Source organism: Nelumbo lutea, chromosome 6 (genome assembly GCF_056320005.1).
Source record: "Nelumbo lutea isolate HS-2025 chromosome 6, American lotus-T2T, whole genome shotgun sequence".
Lineage (NCBI taxonomy): Eukaryota > Viridiplantae > Streptophyta > Magnoliopsida > Proteales > Nelumbonaceae > Nelumbo > Nelumbo lutea.
The window spans coordinates 41745653-41761428 of record NC_142689.1 but is presented as its reverse complement, the minus strand read 5'-3'; the positions used below and the strand labels follow the sequence as shown (position 1 = coordinate 41761428).

The following is a 15776-nucleotide window of genomic DNA, read 5'->3' as shown; positions in this document are numbered from 1 at the left end:
CCATTAGCTGGGTGGCCCCTCCATGGTTTAACCAACGTGATCACGGGTGGGTCCATCGTAGCAGGTTGCAGTACATTAGTCGGAAATAATTCAGTTTGGGAGCTTGTACATGGGGACAAGAACCTTGGAGGGGAGGCAGGAACCCGTGTGTGGAACATCGACAACCTAATGAGACCTAGTCAAGTCGACACATGTTGTAAGCACTTTGTCTAAATGAATAAGGGGAAGCCAAACCACTTTTAGCTCTAAGGCCCACTAGGCCTATCTCAGAAGAGATCAAAACCTCAATAGTGTTTCTACTTAGCTGAGGTGATATATAGTTTGGCAGTGTTTTGACTTAACTGAAATCGTAAGCCTAGTTGTTCGCGTCACCTTTGATGTCCCCGTAGTGGCTTTGTTCCTATAACAGCTCAGCCTTCAGGTTGCTAACTAGTTGGCAAGCTCGTTTAAGGTGAGACCTGTACTCTATAGCTTCCTTTGAAGCTCGGGCCATCGCCAAACTTCCCTCAGCTTGCCCCAATAGGGAGTGTTCTAGGGTGTTCATCTAAAAAAATAGAAAAGAAGGAGAAATTAATGCGAAACGGGAATCATGACGAATACAATGGGGAAGATCGAGAATATACCAGCATAAGGTAGCACACGAGCTTCCCATCGAACTCATCGAGATGTGATTCATAGAGCTCTATGACCTCTTTTGGAAAGACGACCTCCTTGCTCTTTACTAGGGCAGCCCAGAAGTTCATAATGGTGCGCTTCTCAACAACAATGACTTCAGCATCCGAAGTGGCGGTTGCCTCAGCCTTGAGTGGTGGAAGGGGATCCTCAAAAGTCCAAGTGGCCTCGGGTTCTAGCGAGATCCCCTCTGGTCAGTCTTCCTTAACCAGGTCTACCACTAGCATGACTTCGACTGCACTTTAACCAGTAGGCTTGGGAGCAATGACCTAAGGAGCCTCTAGGAGAGTTGCCTTCCTCTTCTTCCTCTTTATAGCCTGGAACAACTCAGAAGTTGGCACGCCTGACATGTTTCCTGCATGAGAAGTCAAAAGATAAGTCAAAACAAAAGAGAGAAAGGGAAATACCAAAGCCTATCCACTACCCGAAGGACTCAGCCCGACCTGGATCAACTTCTCCTCGGCCAAGAATTCACTTAGCTTCAACTTCCTTCCACTAAGGCCTGCACCCTTATCTACATTTGTTCACTCAGTGCATCCTCCCCAGTGTCCCTAGTCCCCTCTCTCCAGGTCATTTAGAATGGCCATCCGCCATTTTAGTCAAGGAATAAATACTTCCTTTTCCAGTTTGCTACCTTGGAGAGGAAGCCATTCAGTAGCTTACACCCAATGCGATACGATAGGTAGTAGCTATAAATCTTGGAGGGATTTCACTTTAAATGACATATTTTAGCAAAGGTCTTGATGTCTAAAGGGAAGCTGATGTGGTGACTGATAACTCTATATTTTGATGCCTTAAGGGCATCATTTTAGGGGTATTTTTGGCCTTAGAATAATCAAAGTATGTCCTTTTCCCAATTAAATTCAATCTTGTGACCTTTGAGGGTCTATGCAAATTCTAGGGAAAACTGAGAAGTTTTCATGGCTAAAATGCAGATTTTGGGAAGATTGTGTGAAGCCCAGCTAAGAGAAAGGTTGTTTTTGTGAAAAACTGAAACAGGAGGGTGCCTCCTAGCTGCTAAACCCAGTTTCGCACCCCTCCTACTGTATTAGCATGCTCCCCATGCCTTAGCAAACCATAGGGTGCCTTTTAACCCATTCTTTTCACTCTTAACAAACCCTAGCTGCCCCTAACTACTAAATCCACACCTTCCATCTCTTCTAATCTTCACCATTTAGCCTTTAGTCATTAAATCTCAGTCTTACATAATATTGGGTGCCTTCTCCTTTTCTTCTCAGCCTTAGGATCACCCTAGAACCATCCTAACCCTCATTCTAAACCCTAGGGCACCCATATTTTTGCTAAAACCCAGCTGCCGCCCCCCTTTTTCTCTCTAATTTCAGTTATATCCACAATTTTCTATAAAAAGGACCCCAGGGGCCCTGGAGAAGGGGTTGGTCAATTCACCTAGTTAACAAGGCTAAGATTTCTTGAGGAGTTCAAGGGTTGTAGAAGGGGAGGAGTTCAAGGGTTGTTAGGAGGGGTTCCTACAAGCTGTTCAACCATTCTACAACTACCGCCACTGGATCTGATCAACCATTCTTTTATTTTCTTTATTTTCTTTTAGATTTAATCCTTGTTTGTTTCTCTGTTTTGCATATCCGAATTCGTTCGATTCAAGGCTAAGGTGTCTCAAGGGGTTCGAGGGTTGTAGAAAGGAAGGACGCCCGGTTCTTGTCAGGAGGGGTTTTTGCAAGTTGTCTGGCCAATCTGCATCTACCGTCACCGGACCCAGATTTTGGATTGTTTTTTTTTTTTATTTATTTCTTCCATTTCCTTTATTTATTCCTATACTTTATTAAATTCTAATTTTTATTTATTGTCTTGTTTAAATTTGAAACATTTAATTTCAGCAATAATAGACTTTATTTTCGTACTTTCTTCCCTGTGGATACGACCCATTCTCACTCATTTACTACATTAGTAGTTGTTTGAGAAACGGTAAAAATTATAAATGTTTAAACTAGTGTTCTAGGGTGTTTATCAATGCGCTTCCGGATACACTAGTGACATAAAGAAATGGTGTTGACCAGGGTCCTAATAGAAATGGGGTGAAGCTGACCTATGCTAATGTTGTATAGTTCAACACCTCAGGAATAAGTGGATGAAGGAGGAACCGAAGACCCACCCTTAGGGCCTCCTCGAAAATGGTGATCTCTTCCTTATCATGCTCCCAAGTGTACTACCCAAGGGGAAGGGAATAGCTAAACTAGTCTGGGATCTTATATTGAGACACAAGCTCGTAAACGTCCTTGACAGTTAGCTCAGCGGGACCAAACTCAGACTTACTCTTAGGTGGTTGATGGGAGGATGAGGCCCTCTTATGGGAACCTCTCCACTCTTGGGCCGAGGACCCCTCCTTGGCCTGGCAGGTCGAACATCTCTCTTCCCCAGACTCAACACCAGACATAACGAAAAAAGACAAGATAAAGGAAAGATGACTCACCTAAGAACGAATAAGAATGAAAGTGCAAAGGTTTGATCATTATGTCAAGATTGCGAATGGATTTGAAGGTCATTACCATTGTTGAAGCACATAAAAGAATTCAATTTCATGAAAATCATATTTGTTAGTAGAAATAGGAATCTACAAAAATACTTATTTTTTCCATTGTATGACAATTATTCTTCTTTCTTACCTATTGTGATTTTATTATTGTTCACAACTTTCATTAGACTATTTCATTTATAAAATGTTCATTATTGTTTATAAAGTTATTGTTTCTATAATGAAGACTATGAATTCATATAATTGGCATTATCAAATAGTTTAAAAATAGAAAACTAATTCTTTTCAAAAACTTATTAACAATATATATATATATATATATATATATATATAAAATTAACTTCGCCATGCTTAGTACAGGGTCAATCACTAGTTAGAATATATAAAATCCTATTCAATTTTGAATATCAACAAATCAAAGTTGGGTCTACCTATCATTCCTTTGCAGCCCTACCTCAATGATAAAGTCTTCTTCATGTTTTCCATCAATACCCCATACACTTACACGGGATACAAAATGCGGTGTGGCCATATCAAATTAAATCAACCATAGCGTGGTTGTATCAAATTAAACCAACTGTGATGTGCCCGTATCAAATTAAAGTGTCCACGTGATTTGCCCAAATAATTTTTGTGTCAAAAGTCAAATCATTCTTATACCTTTCCCATGGAAGCATAACATCATAGTGGGGAGTAAAATTGATGGGAGAAAAAATAAAATAAAAATTATTAATTTTAAATAATTATTATTTATTATCATAATTAGTAATTATTATAAGAATAATATTATATTTTCCTGTATATTATTTTGGTAAGTTAATCGTTCAATTTATATTGGACCATCCATTCTATTTACCTTACCAAACATTAAAAAGCCTTTTTATTGGAATTTATTCCAAGAATGTATATTAGAGTGAGGGGTAGGATTCTAAATATCTTGTTTGTTATGGTCAGTATGCAAGACTGGTTGTGCTCTTTGACTCTAACAATTGAACTCAAAAGACTACTTTTCGTTTCAATCTCATCCAACTTTTGCCTTTCATAGTTTCTTACTTAATCTGTATTTGTTAAAACCATGACAGGAACCCTATCATGCCATTATGCTCATTGAGAGCATTATATATGGTTGTTTTCTTGCACTTCAAGAGTATCTATATAAAATGATAATACCAATATTTATTAGGAGGGGGAATACTAAGGAAACTCAAGTATCATTTATATTTTATATACTACTTTTAATAATTTTTTATAATATAAAAATAACAATAATTACTTTTAGATAGGGTTGTTTATCAAACATAGGGATGGCAATTTTTCTCATTTCCCCAAATCCCATGGGGATCTGCTCCGAATGGGGCGGGGATGGGGATGAGTTTCTCCATGCGGGGACGGAGATGGGGAAATTTTCATCCCCATTGGCTGAGATATATGTGGACCCCGATCCCCGCTAATATAAATGTATATATACACATGTTTATATATGTATATATATGTACACAATAATTATCAATACGTATTGGACTGTCTTAGCCGATACATATTGTATCGAAGGCTTTCCAATATGCCCCTACAGGAGGTGTTTCGGGGTGCTGACCAGTTCAGAGGGCAAACGGACCTTAAACCAGCCCCTCTAAACCAGATTTGAAAAAATAAAAAAATAAATAAATAAGCTATTGATACTGTCCAGGCGTATCGATATTTTGAACCTTAGCTACATCTTACAAGTGGATGCTTTGGCTTGATCTGTATGGTTAGGATTGTAGTAGAAAGCAAGGTTGATCATGAACATAAGTTTTTCTTTTTGGGTTTTAACTGTTCAGTCCACTACTAGAAATCTAGAGCTCCACTCTAGGGGTGGACTGAATGTTGACCGTTGATTGATGCCAAATCGACGAACAGGGGGATACTACTAGACTAGGGGGGGGGCTGCAATTCAGATTTGTGAGGAGGGTAATCCTTTATTTTTTTGTCTACTTGCGTGAATTCAGTATGCAATGACCAATCTATCCCACTCCAACAAGTTTGACCAAATCCTAGCTGATTTAAAAAACATTACCTTACAGTAGTTGTACATTTAACCAGAATTAAGAAAGTCAACTGTACTACACTTGTACTAACATTTCAAGTAGAAATAGTTCATTATCCAGGTTCATAGCTATATGGGTCTGTTTGGCAGTTCATTTAAGGGTCTCATTGGTTGAACCAGACTGCAAAAGAGCCATGATGTGATGTGATCGTATTTCCATTATTCTTTGGATTTTGTCGGAGTTTTGGTAACCCATCTTGACCCTGAACACTTATTATCCTTCAGGGAGACCGAATCAGCCTCCCACAATGTTTCACAGCACTATGTATTGGTAACATCTCCTGATGATGACATCATCATTCCGAGTATTATCATCAGGAGATATTCCCAATACCCGATGCAAATATGCTCTAAAACGTTGTGGGAGACAGTCTTGTGGGGGGCTGATTTGAACTCCCTCCAGTGACCCAGAATTTGAAAAAGCCCATGGGGTCTCCAAGCGTCCACAACGTGGGAAGAGAGAAACCCATTAAAGGTTGAGTTTGTTGTTATTGTTCCCGTTTTTTGGGCCTCGGTAGCATACCGACCAGCGCACGGGACCATTGGATTCCACTGGTATTCGGATGAATGTAACGGATATAACGTACACATTCACTACGTCAATCAGGCAATTTCTATGATGAAACGTTCACGCTAAAGGGTTGTTAATTGTGGATAATGAGAATTAAAAAAAAAAAAAAGAAAGTCTTAGTAGCAGAGGCATTTTGTGATGGTAACGGCTGCATTTTGACTACAAATTTTAAATATAAATAAATTTTGGCTTCTTGTACATGCTTGCATGCAAGTGCAGCATCCTTGGTGTTCGCCAACACGTTTGATTTTAACAGTTGCCACATCAACAATAATAATATAATTTTGCTGATGTAACAATAAAATAATAGGATTATTCATAACTTATCATGACTTTTTGACATTTCTCTTAAATTAATCACCATTTTATCGTAATAAAAATTGTTCACATAAATATTCAAGTATTTTACATAACCAAACTATCCCAAATGACCAATCAAATTTATAATTAAATAATATTTTATGACAAAGTTATCCTCAATTTGGGCCCTGACCCACATTGGGCTTAATACTTCAAGCCCGGACTAGGCCTGACTCAACAAGCATATATATATATATATATATATATATATATATATATAATTAGGAGTAATTTTGTCATAAAAATATTTAATAAGGTTAATTGGCCATTTTAAAAATATTTTGGTGATGTAAAATAATTAAAGGCTTACGTGGACAATTTTTATTAATGGTAACTAATGGTAAATCTCAACAAAATGTGAATTTTAGACAATAAAATTCACCCACATGGGGCTCTCTACAAGTTTTAAAAAGTTATGAATTTAAGATAAATACAAAAAAAAAAGTCATGATTAATTTTAGATAATGTCCCTAAAATAATAAATTTTGGAAAATGGCGAGAACACCCTTAATTTCTCTAGAGCATGTGGAGTTACCCTGCTCAAACCTCAAACCGGCTGGCTAAGTAAAGATGTTTTCGGAAGTAGATATACTTAGCATGCATGCATATGCATTCACTTTGGAGGCCAATTGAAGTATTACCGATGTTCGACCATGGCTTGGGCTGGGAGTGGATAATTATTGGATCTGTCTCTCTCTCGTTGGAAAACGTTGACATTGTTTGTTTTGGTGACAGAGTGTAGCAACTTGACATATCAACATCACAACGTGCAAAAGGAATGTAAGGAACACAAGGCACTTGTATAGGCATGAAGCATGCTGCTTCATAATCTTCTAAATGTCATTGTACGTACGTAGAATGTAAAAGATAAGGTCCTCTAAATAGTCTCACCAGGTCCTTGAGTTTGAGCGCTAGCTTCTAGCGACAAACAGGCAAAGCACTACCCTTTAAACTCTGTTTCAAAATGGATTCAGGGTCGTCTACAGGGGTGAAGGCATCTCCTGTGAATCATTCTGTATACAATGTAAGGAAAAGCATCCGTGCAGCACTTAAGGTTCTGTTCCTGGTGGTGTTTCTGGGATGGCTGATGCTTTGGATTATGCTGCCAACCAAGACCTACAAAAACAAATGGACACCTAAACTGAGTGCCAAGGCCAAGGCTACTTATTTTGGGGGGCAAGGTCGATCGATTTTCTCTCTCTCTCTTTTTTAATTTCATTGTTTTTGGACCTCTTTTCTTCTCCGTTTTCTTCTAAATGAAATGATAGCTTAATTAGGTTATATTCTTCTTAATTCCCTTATACTTTGCACAACTATCTCCTTTGTTAATTACAGGCACAAATCTTTTGCTTTTCACGTTCCCAATCATGTTCATTGCGGCATTTGGATGCGTGTATCTCCACTTAGGAAAGAAATCTGATCATAATTATTACCACGACAGGTAAACAAATTTTTACTGGATGCTAAGAGTTCGACATTTTCAATTCTTCATGGTTGATAGATATATGGTCTTGTGCAGATAGAATTAATTAATTTGTTGGAATTGATTTGATATATAGAAAGCCGGCCGGTGCAAGTAGTCGCCTGGCCTACTGGAAACGGCCGGTGCTGGTGCAGTCGTCTCTTGGAATAGTCACTGCAATGGAGCTGGCATTTTCGGCCATGTTCATTGCTCTCATGATCTGGTCCCTTGCCAATTACTTGAATGTCAGCTTTCAGCACCTTTATGCGGATAAGAAAGGGGTGACAACGTGAGTGTATATGAAGTGTGAAATTTGAATATGTATCATTTTCTTCTCTTTTCTACTTTGTGTTAATTAGCTAGACTGTGTATAGATGAGATTTTATCACCCTTAATGGGTTTGGCAGGTGGAAGTTGAAGTTCAGAAGTGTATCGCTTAGAGTGAGTTACGTGGGGAACATCTGTTGGGCGTTTCTCTTCTTCCCCGTGACTCGAGCATCGTCCATCTTGCCGCTTGTGGGTCTAACCTCGGAATCCAGTATCAAGTACCATATCTGGCTTGGCCACATATCCATGATCCTTTTCACCGCACACAGTGTGGGTTTCATCATCTACTGGGCAATGACCAATCAGATGTCTCTGGTACTTATTTACTCCATACTCCTTTTGATGCTTTTGACATATAAATAATTTACCCCGTTAGTTACATGCTTTTCTTTTTAATATTTTTGGCTTCATGAACTACACAACGGAGCGAGAGTAAGTTCTGTCCCCCAATCCCCACATTCCTAGTGACAGGATATTCCATTTCCTGCCATCTTGAACAATTCAGATACCCCTGCAGCCAACTATAGAGACCTTACAAACTAAGCCAGCTTCACCCTGTAAATTGTTAGTATGTTGACTAATTATTATTATTGTTGTTGTCCGTGTTGTTATTAGTATTAGTATTAGTATGTGCCTTTAGCCACCAAAAAGGGGGAGGAGGAGGAATGTACATGGTGGGTTAATGGGACTAGTGATAGGGATATATAGGACCCGTTAGCACATGGAAAGCCTGCATATCTATCTGTATGTATTTTCACAGAATCTTTGGTTTTAACATGTAATTGATTCACTCAATCAGACTGTTTTTTAAGATGAAAGAAAATTTTATTAAAAGGAGAAATAATTACAAAATGTTAAACGGATCATCAAAAACTTCTCTCTCTCCCCTAATCACCTAAATCATTTTCTCTCCTAAACTATCTCCCCTTTCTCTTAAAACATTTTAAGCATATTTTTTCCCTCCCCCTCTCTGTCATCAATGTATTAAAATATTAATGTTTAAGTTAGATACATTTTGGGTTGGTTCGCTTGTCTAAACTCCTAACATTGCAAAAATTCATTTTTTGGTTGGTTTGCTTGACATTCATCCTGTTAGATGGTTTTAGAATCCATCATATAAATGGCTGAACCATACTAGATGGTTGGGCAAAAGTTTTAAAATTTTTCTAACCCTTTTGTGTATCGATTTTCTAGTGAATTTGAAAACTGAATTTTCATGATCGATCTTGCACTAAATCGAATTAGATTTGAAACCAAATTGAAACAGAATTATACCTAATACAGATACCACAAATTGCAGCTTCCAAGGCGAAAATTCGTGCCCAATATCAGTCCCAAAATCGGCCTCCAATTAAAGATGACAGTGTATGGGAGAAACCGGTTCAACAACTTTGGTTTCAGCAAATCTGCTATCCAACAAGCCTTGGATCAAGTGGGATGAATGAACCTAAGTTTCTTCAATGTTTTCTTGCAAGAGCACAAAAGAAAACTAATAGAAATTGGTTCTTGAAAAGGCTAGGTCGTGATGGTTCACCCACTTCACTCTTTATCTTTATATGGAGCAAACTCCTAATCTGATTAGGAGATGATCCAAATATTATTTGGATAAGAACTTTTCTATTCTTAATTGATAAACATTATCCTTTTAAGAGGATAAGTGCTCCATGCCCAGTTTTCTTAAGTTGTCATGTGACAAATTAACTAATCATATTAGTAATGGGCCTTAGGCCTATTTTTCTTAAAGGCTCATGTCCTTAAGTGTTGCATGGCCACTTTGGGCCTAATATTGTATGGCGTGGGACTCCAAAAAGGTCTCACACAAGTTCATGGGGGTTTGGCCCCACCTTTGAAAGAGATTGGACCAAATTCACCGTTTAGGACAGTGAACCCTGCTCATGTCCTTAAGTGTTGCATGGCCACTTTGGGCCTAATATTGTATGGCGTGGGACTCCAAAAAGGTCTCACACAAGTTCATGGGGGTTTGGCCCCACCTTTGAAAGAGATTGGACCAAATTCACCGTTTAGGACAGTGAACCCCTGAGCCAAACAACATGGGCTAAGTTTGGACCCAATATTTACACCTAAATGATCATTGGATTCAACCACCCTATGAAAACCCAAGGATAATGGATTTGTGAGATAAAGTCCATCAGGTAATCAGCTTTGTAATAGTCTTTTATACTTAACCTTTCAACACATAATCAAGAGTACAATGCTTGACATGGAAGGACCTCTCCCCTAGCTATAAGGTGTACTTTCACACTCTCTACTCGGATCGATCCCGGGATTAAAACCTTTTGAAAATCTTTTTGCTAAAATAATAATATAATATGTAAAATATATTTTGCAAAACTAGATTTCAAACACAAGTGAAATCTATTGCCGATAGTTTAGGTTTCTATCAGAGAAAGTGTAAACCCTAATATTCACTTTGTTCAAAAAATGGGTCGATCCTATCACTATGATCACCCACTCAAGTAATTTCCCAAATTGCTCCAACATGGCCAAATATTTGACCTTTGATGGATCTCATTGGTTAGCGTATCAAAGGCAGTCCAATCCACTACTTAGTGCAATATCATAATTATGTTTGGGGGGTTATGTTCAACCTTTCAGTTTTGCCCATTTATTTCCAAAGTCCAAGGCATAACTGGAAATAAATCCAGGTTTAGTGTTTCTTTCAAACACTCACTACCTGTGCTTTGGGTCTAACCCTAGCAGTTGAAACAAGTTGGTCCAACTATTTGGTAGCATACTAGTGTCAGTCTTGTTAGGATAAACTCTCAAAGTCTATCCAATGGCTGAAAAGATTTTAAACTAACACAAGTCTCATAAGCATTCAGTTTAAGGGGTAATATACAAAAAACATACCAATATATAATGAAACAACAATGTACTTTATTCATTTACGAATAAATGTTTTTGTTCATTAGTCTGGTTGGAGCTAAAGGCATACACTATTTAACACATCCAATTTGTTTTTCTCCTTTTATCTCATAGTTTTCTTTTTTTTATATACATTTGTACAAATTACTCATATATAACATGGTTATTAACTCTAAAGAAAAAATGATTCAAGAGCTTCCATTAATAGTGTGAGATCTTACGTCTTAACACATTGGTTTCAACTTACAATGCAGATGCTACAATGGAGTAAAACTTGGGTATCCAATGTGGCTGGAGAGATTGCTTTTGTGTTTGCTTTGGCAATGTGGGCTACGAGCTTTAACCGCATAAGGAGAAAGATGTTTGAGCTCTTCTTCTACACCCATCACCTCTATCCTCTATATCTCTTTTTCTATTTGTTGCATGTAGGAATCCCTTATTTCTGCACAATCCTTCCCGGTGTCTTTCTCTTCTTAATTGATCGATACCTAAGATTCTTACAATCTCGGACAAGAATTCGCCTTGTTTCTGCACGTCTTCTACCTTGTGAAGCCACTGAATTAAACTTCTCCAAGAGCCCAGGTGAGGCTTTAATGCAATCACTTTTGCTTTTTTCATGTGTTTGATAATAAGCCACAATGATGATTTTAGACTGAGTTATTCTTTTTTTTTTTTTTTTTTTTTTTTTTTACAGGGTTAACTTTTACTCCTGCTAGTATTGTTTTCGTCAATATCCCTAGTATTTCCAAGCTTCAATGGCATCCTTTCACAGTGACCTCCAATTGTGACATGGAGCCAGAGAAGTTGAGCATAATTGTGAAGAACGTGGGAAGTTGGTCCCAAAAGCTTTACCAAGTTCTTTCTTCCCCTTCCTCTCCAGACCGTCTTGAAGTCTCCATCGAAGGACCATATGGACCTACCTCATCTCCTTTTCTAAGGTCTGTGTTGATAGAAAAAACAAACAATATCTATTCAAGTAAACTCTTTTAAGGCTCCGTTTGAAAAGAGTACAAATGCAAATATGCACAATGCAAATACATACAAAATAATACAAAATTTAAGGTTTTTCACTCTACATATTTACATTTATACTCTTTTCAAGTTTCAAACTGAGCCTAAGAGTTCCATTCGTTTTTTGGATTTTGAGAGTGGGGAAAGTTGGTCAATGAGATTTTGGTTTACATTGATCAATAAATCCATGTTCTTTTCTCAGATTTATGTGAGCTTTAAGAAAAACTTATTTTCTTTGGGTATCACTTACCTGGATAAACAATCCTCATCTCCATAGGTGGGTAAGTCTTATTTATCTGAAAAACAAAAGAACATAGGTAAATGCAATTACCTTGATAAGTAACCTATCGAAAAGCGAATGGACTCTGAAGCTATCTATTTCCATTCTTTCACTAAAATGCTATTTATTTTTTGAATACTTTTGATCGACATTGCTCAGGTACGATTTGCTTGTGATGGTGAGTGGAGGTAGTGGCATAACTCCTTTCATCTCTATAATTCGAGATATAATTTTGAGGAGCACCACTCCAGGCATAAAGATTCCACGGATGCTCTTGATTTGTTCCTTTAGGAACTCCGCTGATCTCACCATGCTAGACCTTCTCATCCCTGCCAGCACTGGTGCCCCTATCGACATTTCACGGTTTCAACTTCAGATAGAGGCCTATGTAACCAGAGAGAGAGAGGCGTCCACCACCACTGATAACCAGAAGCTCATTCGGACCGTGTGGTTCAAACCCAACTTGTTAGATAAACCCATCTCTTCAGTTCTAGGCCCAAACCACTGGTTCTGGCTGGGTGCTATAATATCATCTTCCTTTGTCATGTTCCTCCTCTTTTTGGGCATTCTCACCCGTTACTATATTTACCCCATTGATCACAATACCGACGCTATATACCATTTCTCGGGCAGAGCCCTTTGGGACACATTCTTTGTATGCGTCTGCATTGTGGTAGTAGCCAGTGCAGTGGTTCTTTGGCACAAGAAACAAAACGCTGTTGAAAGGAAACAAATACAGAATGTGGATGTGCCAACACCGACCACGACTCCTGGGTTCAACAACACTGACACAGAGCTTGAGAGCCTTCCCCGCCACTCCTTGCTTAATGCTACTAATGTGCATCTTGGAGAAAGGCCTGATCTCAAGAGTAAGCTATATTTTTCTTATCCTTCTGACACTGCAAATTAAATTTCTAGACTATATATACAATAAGATCATGTTCGGAGTGCTTATTTGAGTTATTAAGCATTTATTGGTATTTAGGAAATAAACCTGAAATAAGTGCTTATTTTAAAAGTAATGGCTTATTTTTTAAACCCAAAGTTTTAGATTTTTTAAGTACTTATATAATAAGCACTTATTCAACTTTTTCTTCCAAAATTAAAACACCACTTATAAAATTATCCCTAGTTGAATTTTATAAAAGTACTTTTATGAAAACATTTTTACAAAAATACTTTAATGAATGTATTTTTACAAAACCACTTTTATGAAAGCACTTACATACTTTTATAAAAATATTTTTATAAAAATACTTTCATAAAAGTGTTTTTATAAAAGTAATTTAATAAAAGTGTTTTCAAATGATATATTTTGAAATTTTGAAAGAAAATAAAGGACAAAGTACCTAATACAAAACTACCAAATACAATCCTTATTTAAATCTTATTAGATAAAAAAAACTACCAAATACCCAATACAAAATAAGTGCTTATTTTAAAAAATAAACACTTGAAAAAATTGGGTGCCAAATGCAAATAAATTTTTATTCAAATAAACACTTATTTTTAAGCATTTATTCAATAAGCACTTATTTTATGTTGCACTCCCTCACACAGACTAAATTAATTAATCCTAACAATGTTTATAAATTCCTCTGCAGAGATGCTATTTGAGTGTAAAGAATCAAGTGTCGGAGTTCTAGTTTGTGGTCCAAAAAAGATGAGACATGAGGTTGCAAAAATTTGTTCATCCGGTTTGGTGGATAACCTACATTTCGAGGCTATTAGCTTTAACTTTTGATGCATGTTCTACCGACCACAAGAATGCTTTGTAATGATGTGTTGTATTGTGGATATTTAATAAAGATGCTAAACCATGAGAAAGAGAGCTAGAATTTTTCACCTGTGTTTTTTATTTTGTGTGGTGGGGCGGAGTTTACATCTACGCCCCATAAGGAGGCACCCCACAATGTCCCACAGCACATTCCTGTCATGTATTAGGAACATCTCCGGATGATGATATCATTGATTCTGGTACTATTATCGGGAGATATTTCCAATACACGATGGGAATGTGCTGTGGGACGTTGTGGAGTGCCCCCCTTGTGGGGTGCAGATCTGAACTCAGTTGGGTGGGGGCACAATGGTGTATGTCATGTTAACCACAAACAGTGGCCGGGTTGGGTTGAGGATCAAGTTAGGGTTAGAAGCCGGATGTATCAATGAATCACCAATACACAAAATACTTATGTTTCGGGGTTTGACCTGTTTCATGGGGGTAGACAGGCTTTATACCGACCCATGAACAGATTTGGAAAAAATCCAAAGTCTGATATGCCCAACCTTTCCTTGGACAATCCAACCTTGAACATATGTAGGATGACAATCCAGATCTCCTACTCCAATCCACATCTACCCACAGGACAACACTAAGTCTGTACGTTAGGTATATCTTTCCATGAATGGTAACATATAAATATATGAGATGTTCTCAATGTGCTGCTGTAGTGGCATTTTGGTAGGTGTGCGCAGGATTCTTGTGGGTAGGAGATCCAAACTTGTAGGATGATATACATGCATGTCTTCTCTTTTGTAAAACATTACCTGGTGTCTACATATCATTTGCATATCTAATGTGCTCGTATTTGCATTGGCATGGTAGTATGTATTTTGGTAGGTTAGGTTCAGTTCTACATGACCAAAACTGGTTTCAAGACCAAACTGGATTAGGGTTTAGAACTTCATGTTAAAGATCCGATTGGATTAGGGTCAGGGGTTGTGTTGAGGTTTTAACGTATTGGATTTGGATTTACTTACTTTAGCTCAGGCCTTGTCTACTTTAGCGCATGTTATGTACATTTGCAAGTATATATGGCATTTGAATTTAATTTTTATGATTTATAGAAAATCCAATGCAAATATCTACTTAATATAATACTAGTGTAAGTATAAAATTAAAGCTTAGTTTGGAAATTAAGAGTGCAAATGAGCAACTTTATTGCCTATACGAGGCCGAAAAGAGACAACATAAGACTGAAGTCCTTCACAAGATCCCTGCAATCCGAAATAATGGAGAACAACCACCATGGGCTCTCTCATCAAGAATTGTTCCATGGTCTAACTATAAAGTTAATGTGTGATATTGAGAAAAGAGAAAAGAAAAATCGGTGGACTTTAGATATTGAGAATTTGATTTTGGGTAATAGTGTAACTTTGATGATTATTCAAATAAACCATTATGTAAACAAGCTCTTTTTCTCTTAATAAGCTACTTTAAAACAGCTTTAGTTGGTGAGTGGTTTATATGTAGATTCGATTGAAAGGTTTTTTTATCCAACATAAACAGTAAACATGTCTTGAGAAATAAAGCGTAATTAAGCACATCAGCTCTGAAGAACAAAGCGTCTTCATTTACTGACAGTTTTTCCCAAAGTATTCAAATGTTCTAAGTTCAGCTTTTGGAGAAATGAATCGATAAAGAAGATCTCAATTGAGTATGAGTTGAAGACTATTACTTACATATATATTGAAGTATTTGAGCTGATTCTCCCGAGACTATTGCTATCCTAATATGGTCTGATAGATTATAGGAACCTATTCATAACATAGAGTGAATTTATAGATCTCCAACACAACATGTGCAATCGACAATAAAAACACAAGAAAATC

The 15776-nt window shown here is 37.4% G+C and overlaps 1 protein-coding gene across 1 annotated transcript; it reads left to right on the top strand.

Annotated features, from left to right (window-relative positions):
- The first annotated feature begins 7084 nt into the window (after positions 1-7084).
- On the top strand, positions 7085-14006 carry LOC148848740 (ferric reduction oxidase 4-like). Its single transcript, XM_088951958.1, has 8 exons — positions 7085-7379; positions 7534-7639; positions 7758-7949; positions 8068-8302; positions 11128-11455; positions 11568-11811; positions 12324-13033; positions 13769-14006. Exons 1-8 carry the CDS (start codon positions 7163-7165, stop codon positions 13906-13908), a joined length of 2172 nt encoding a protein of 723 aa, XP_088808084.1. The 5' UTR covers positions 7085-7162; the 3' UTR covers positions 13909-14006.
- The last annotated feature ends 1770 nt before the right edge of the window (positions 14007-15776 follow it).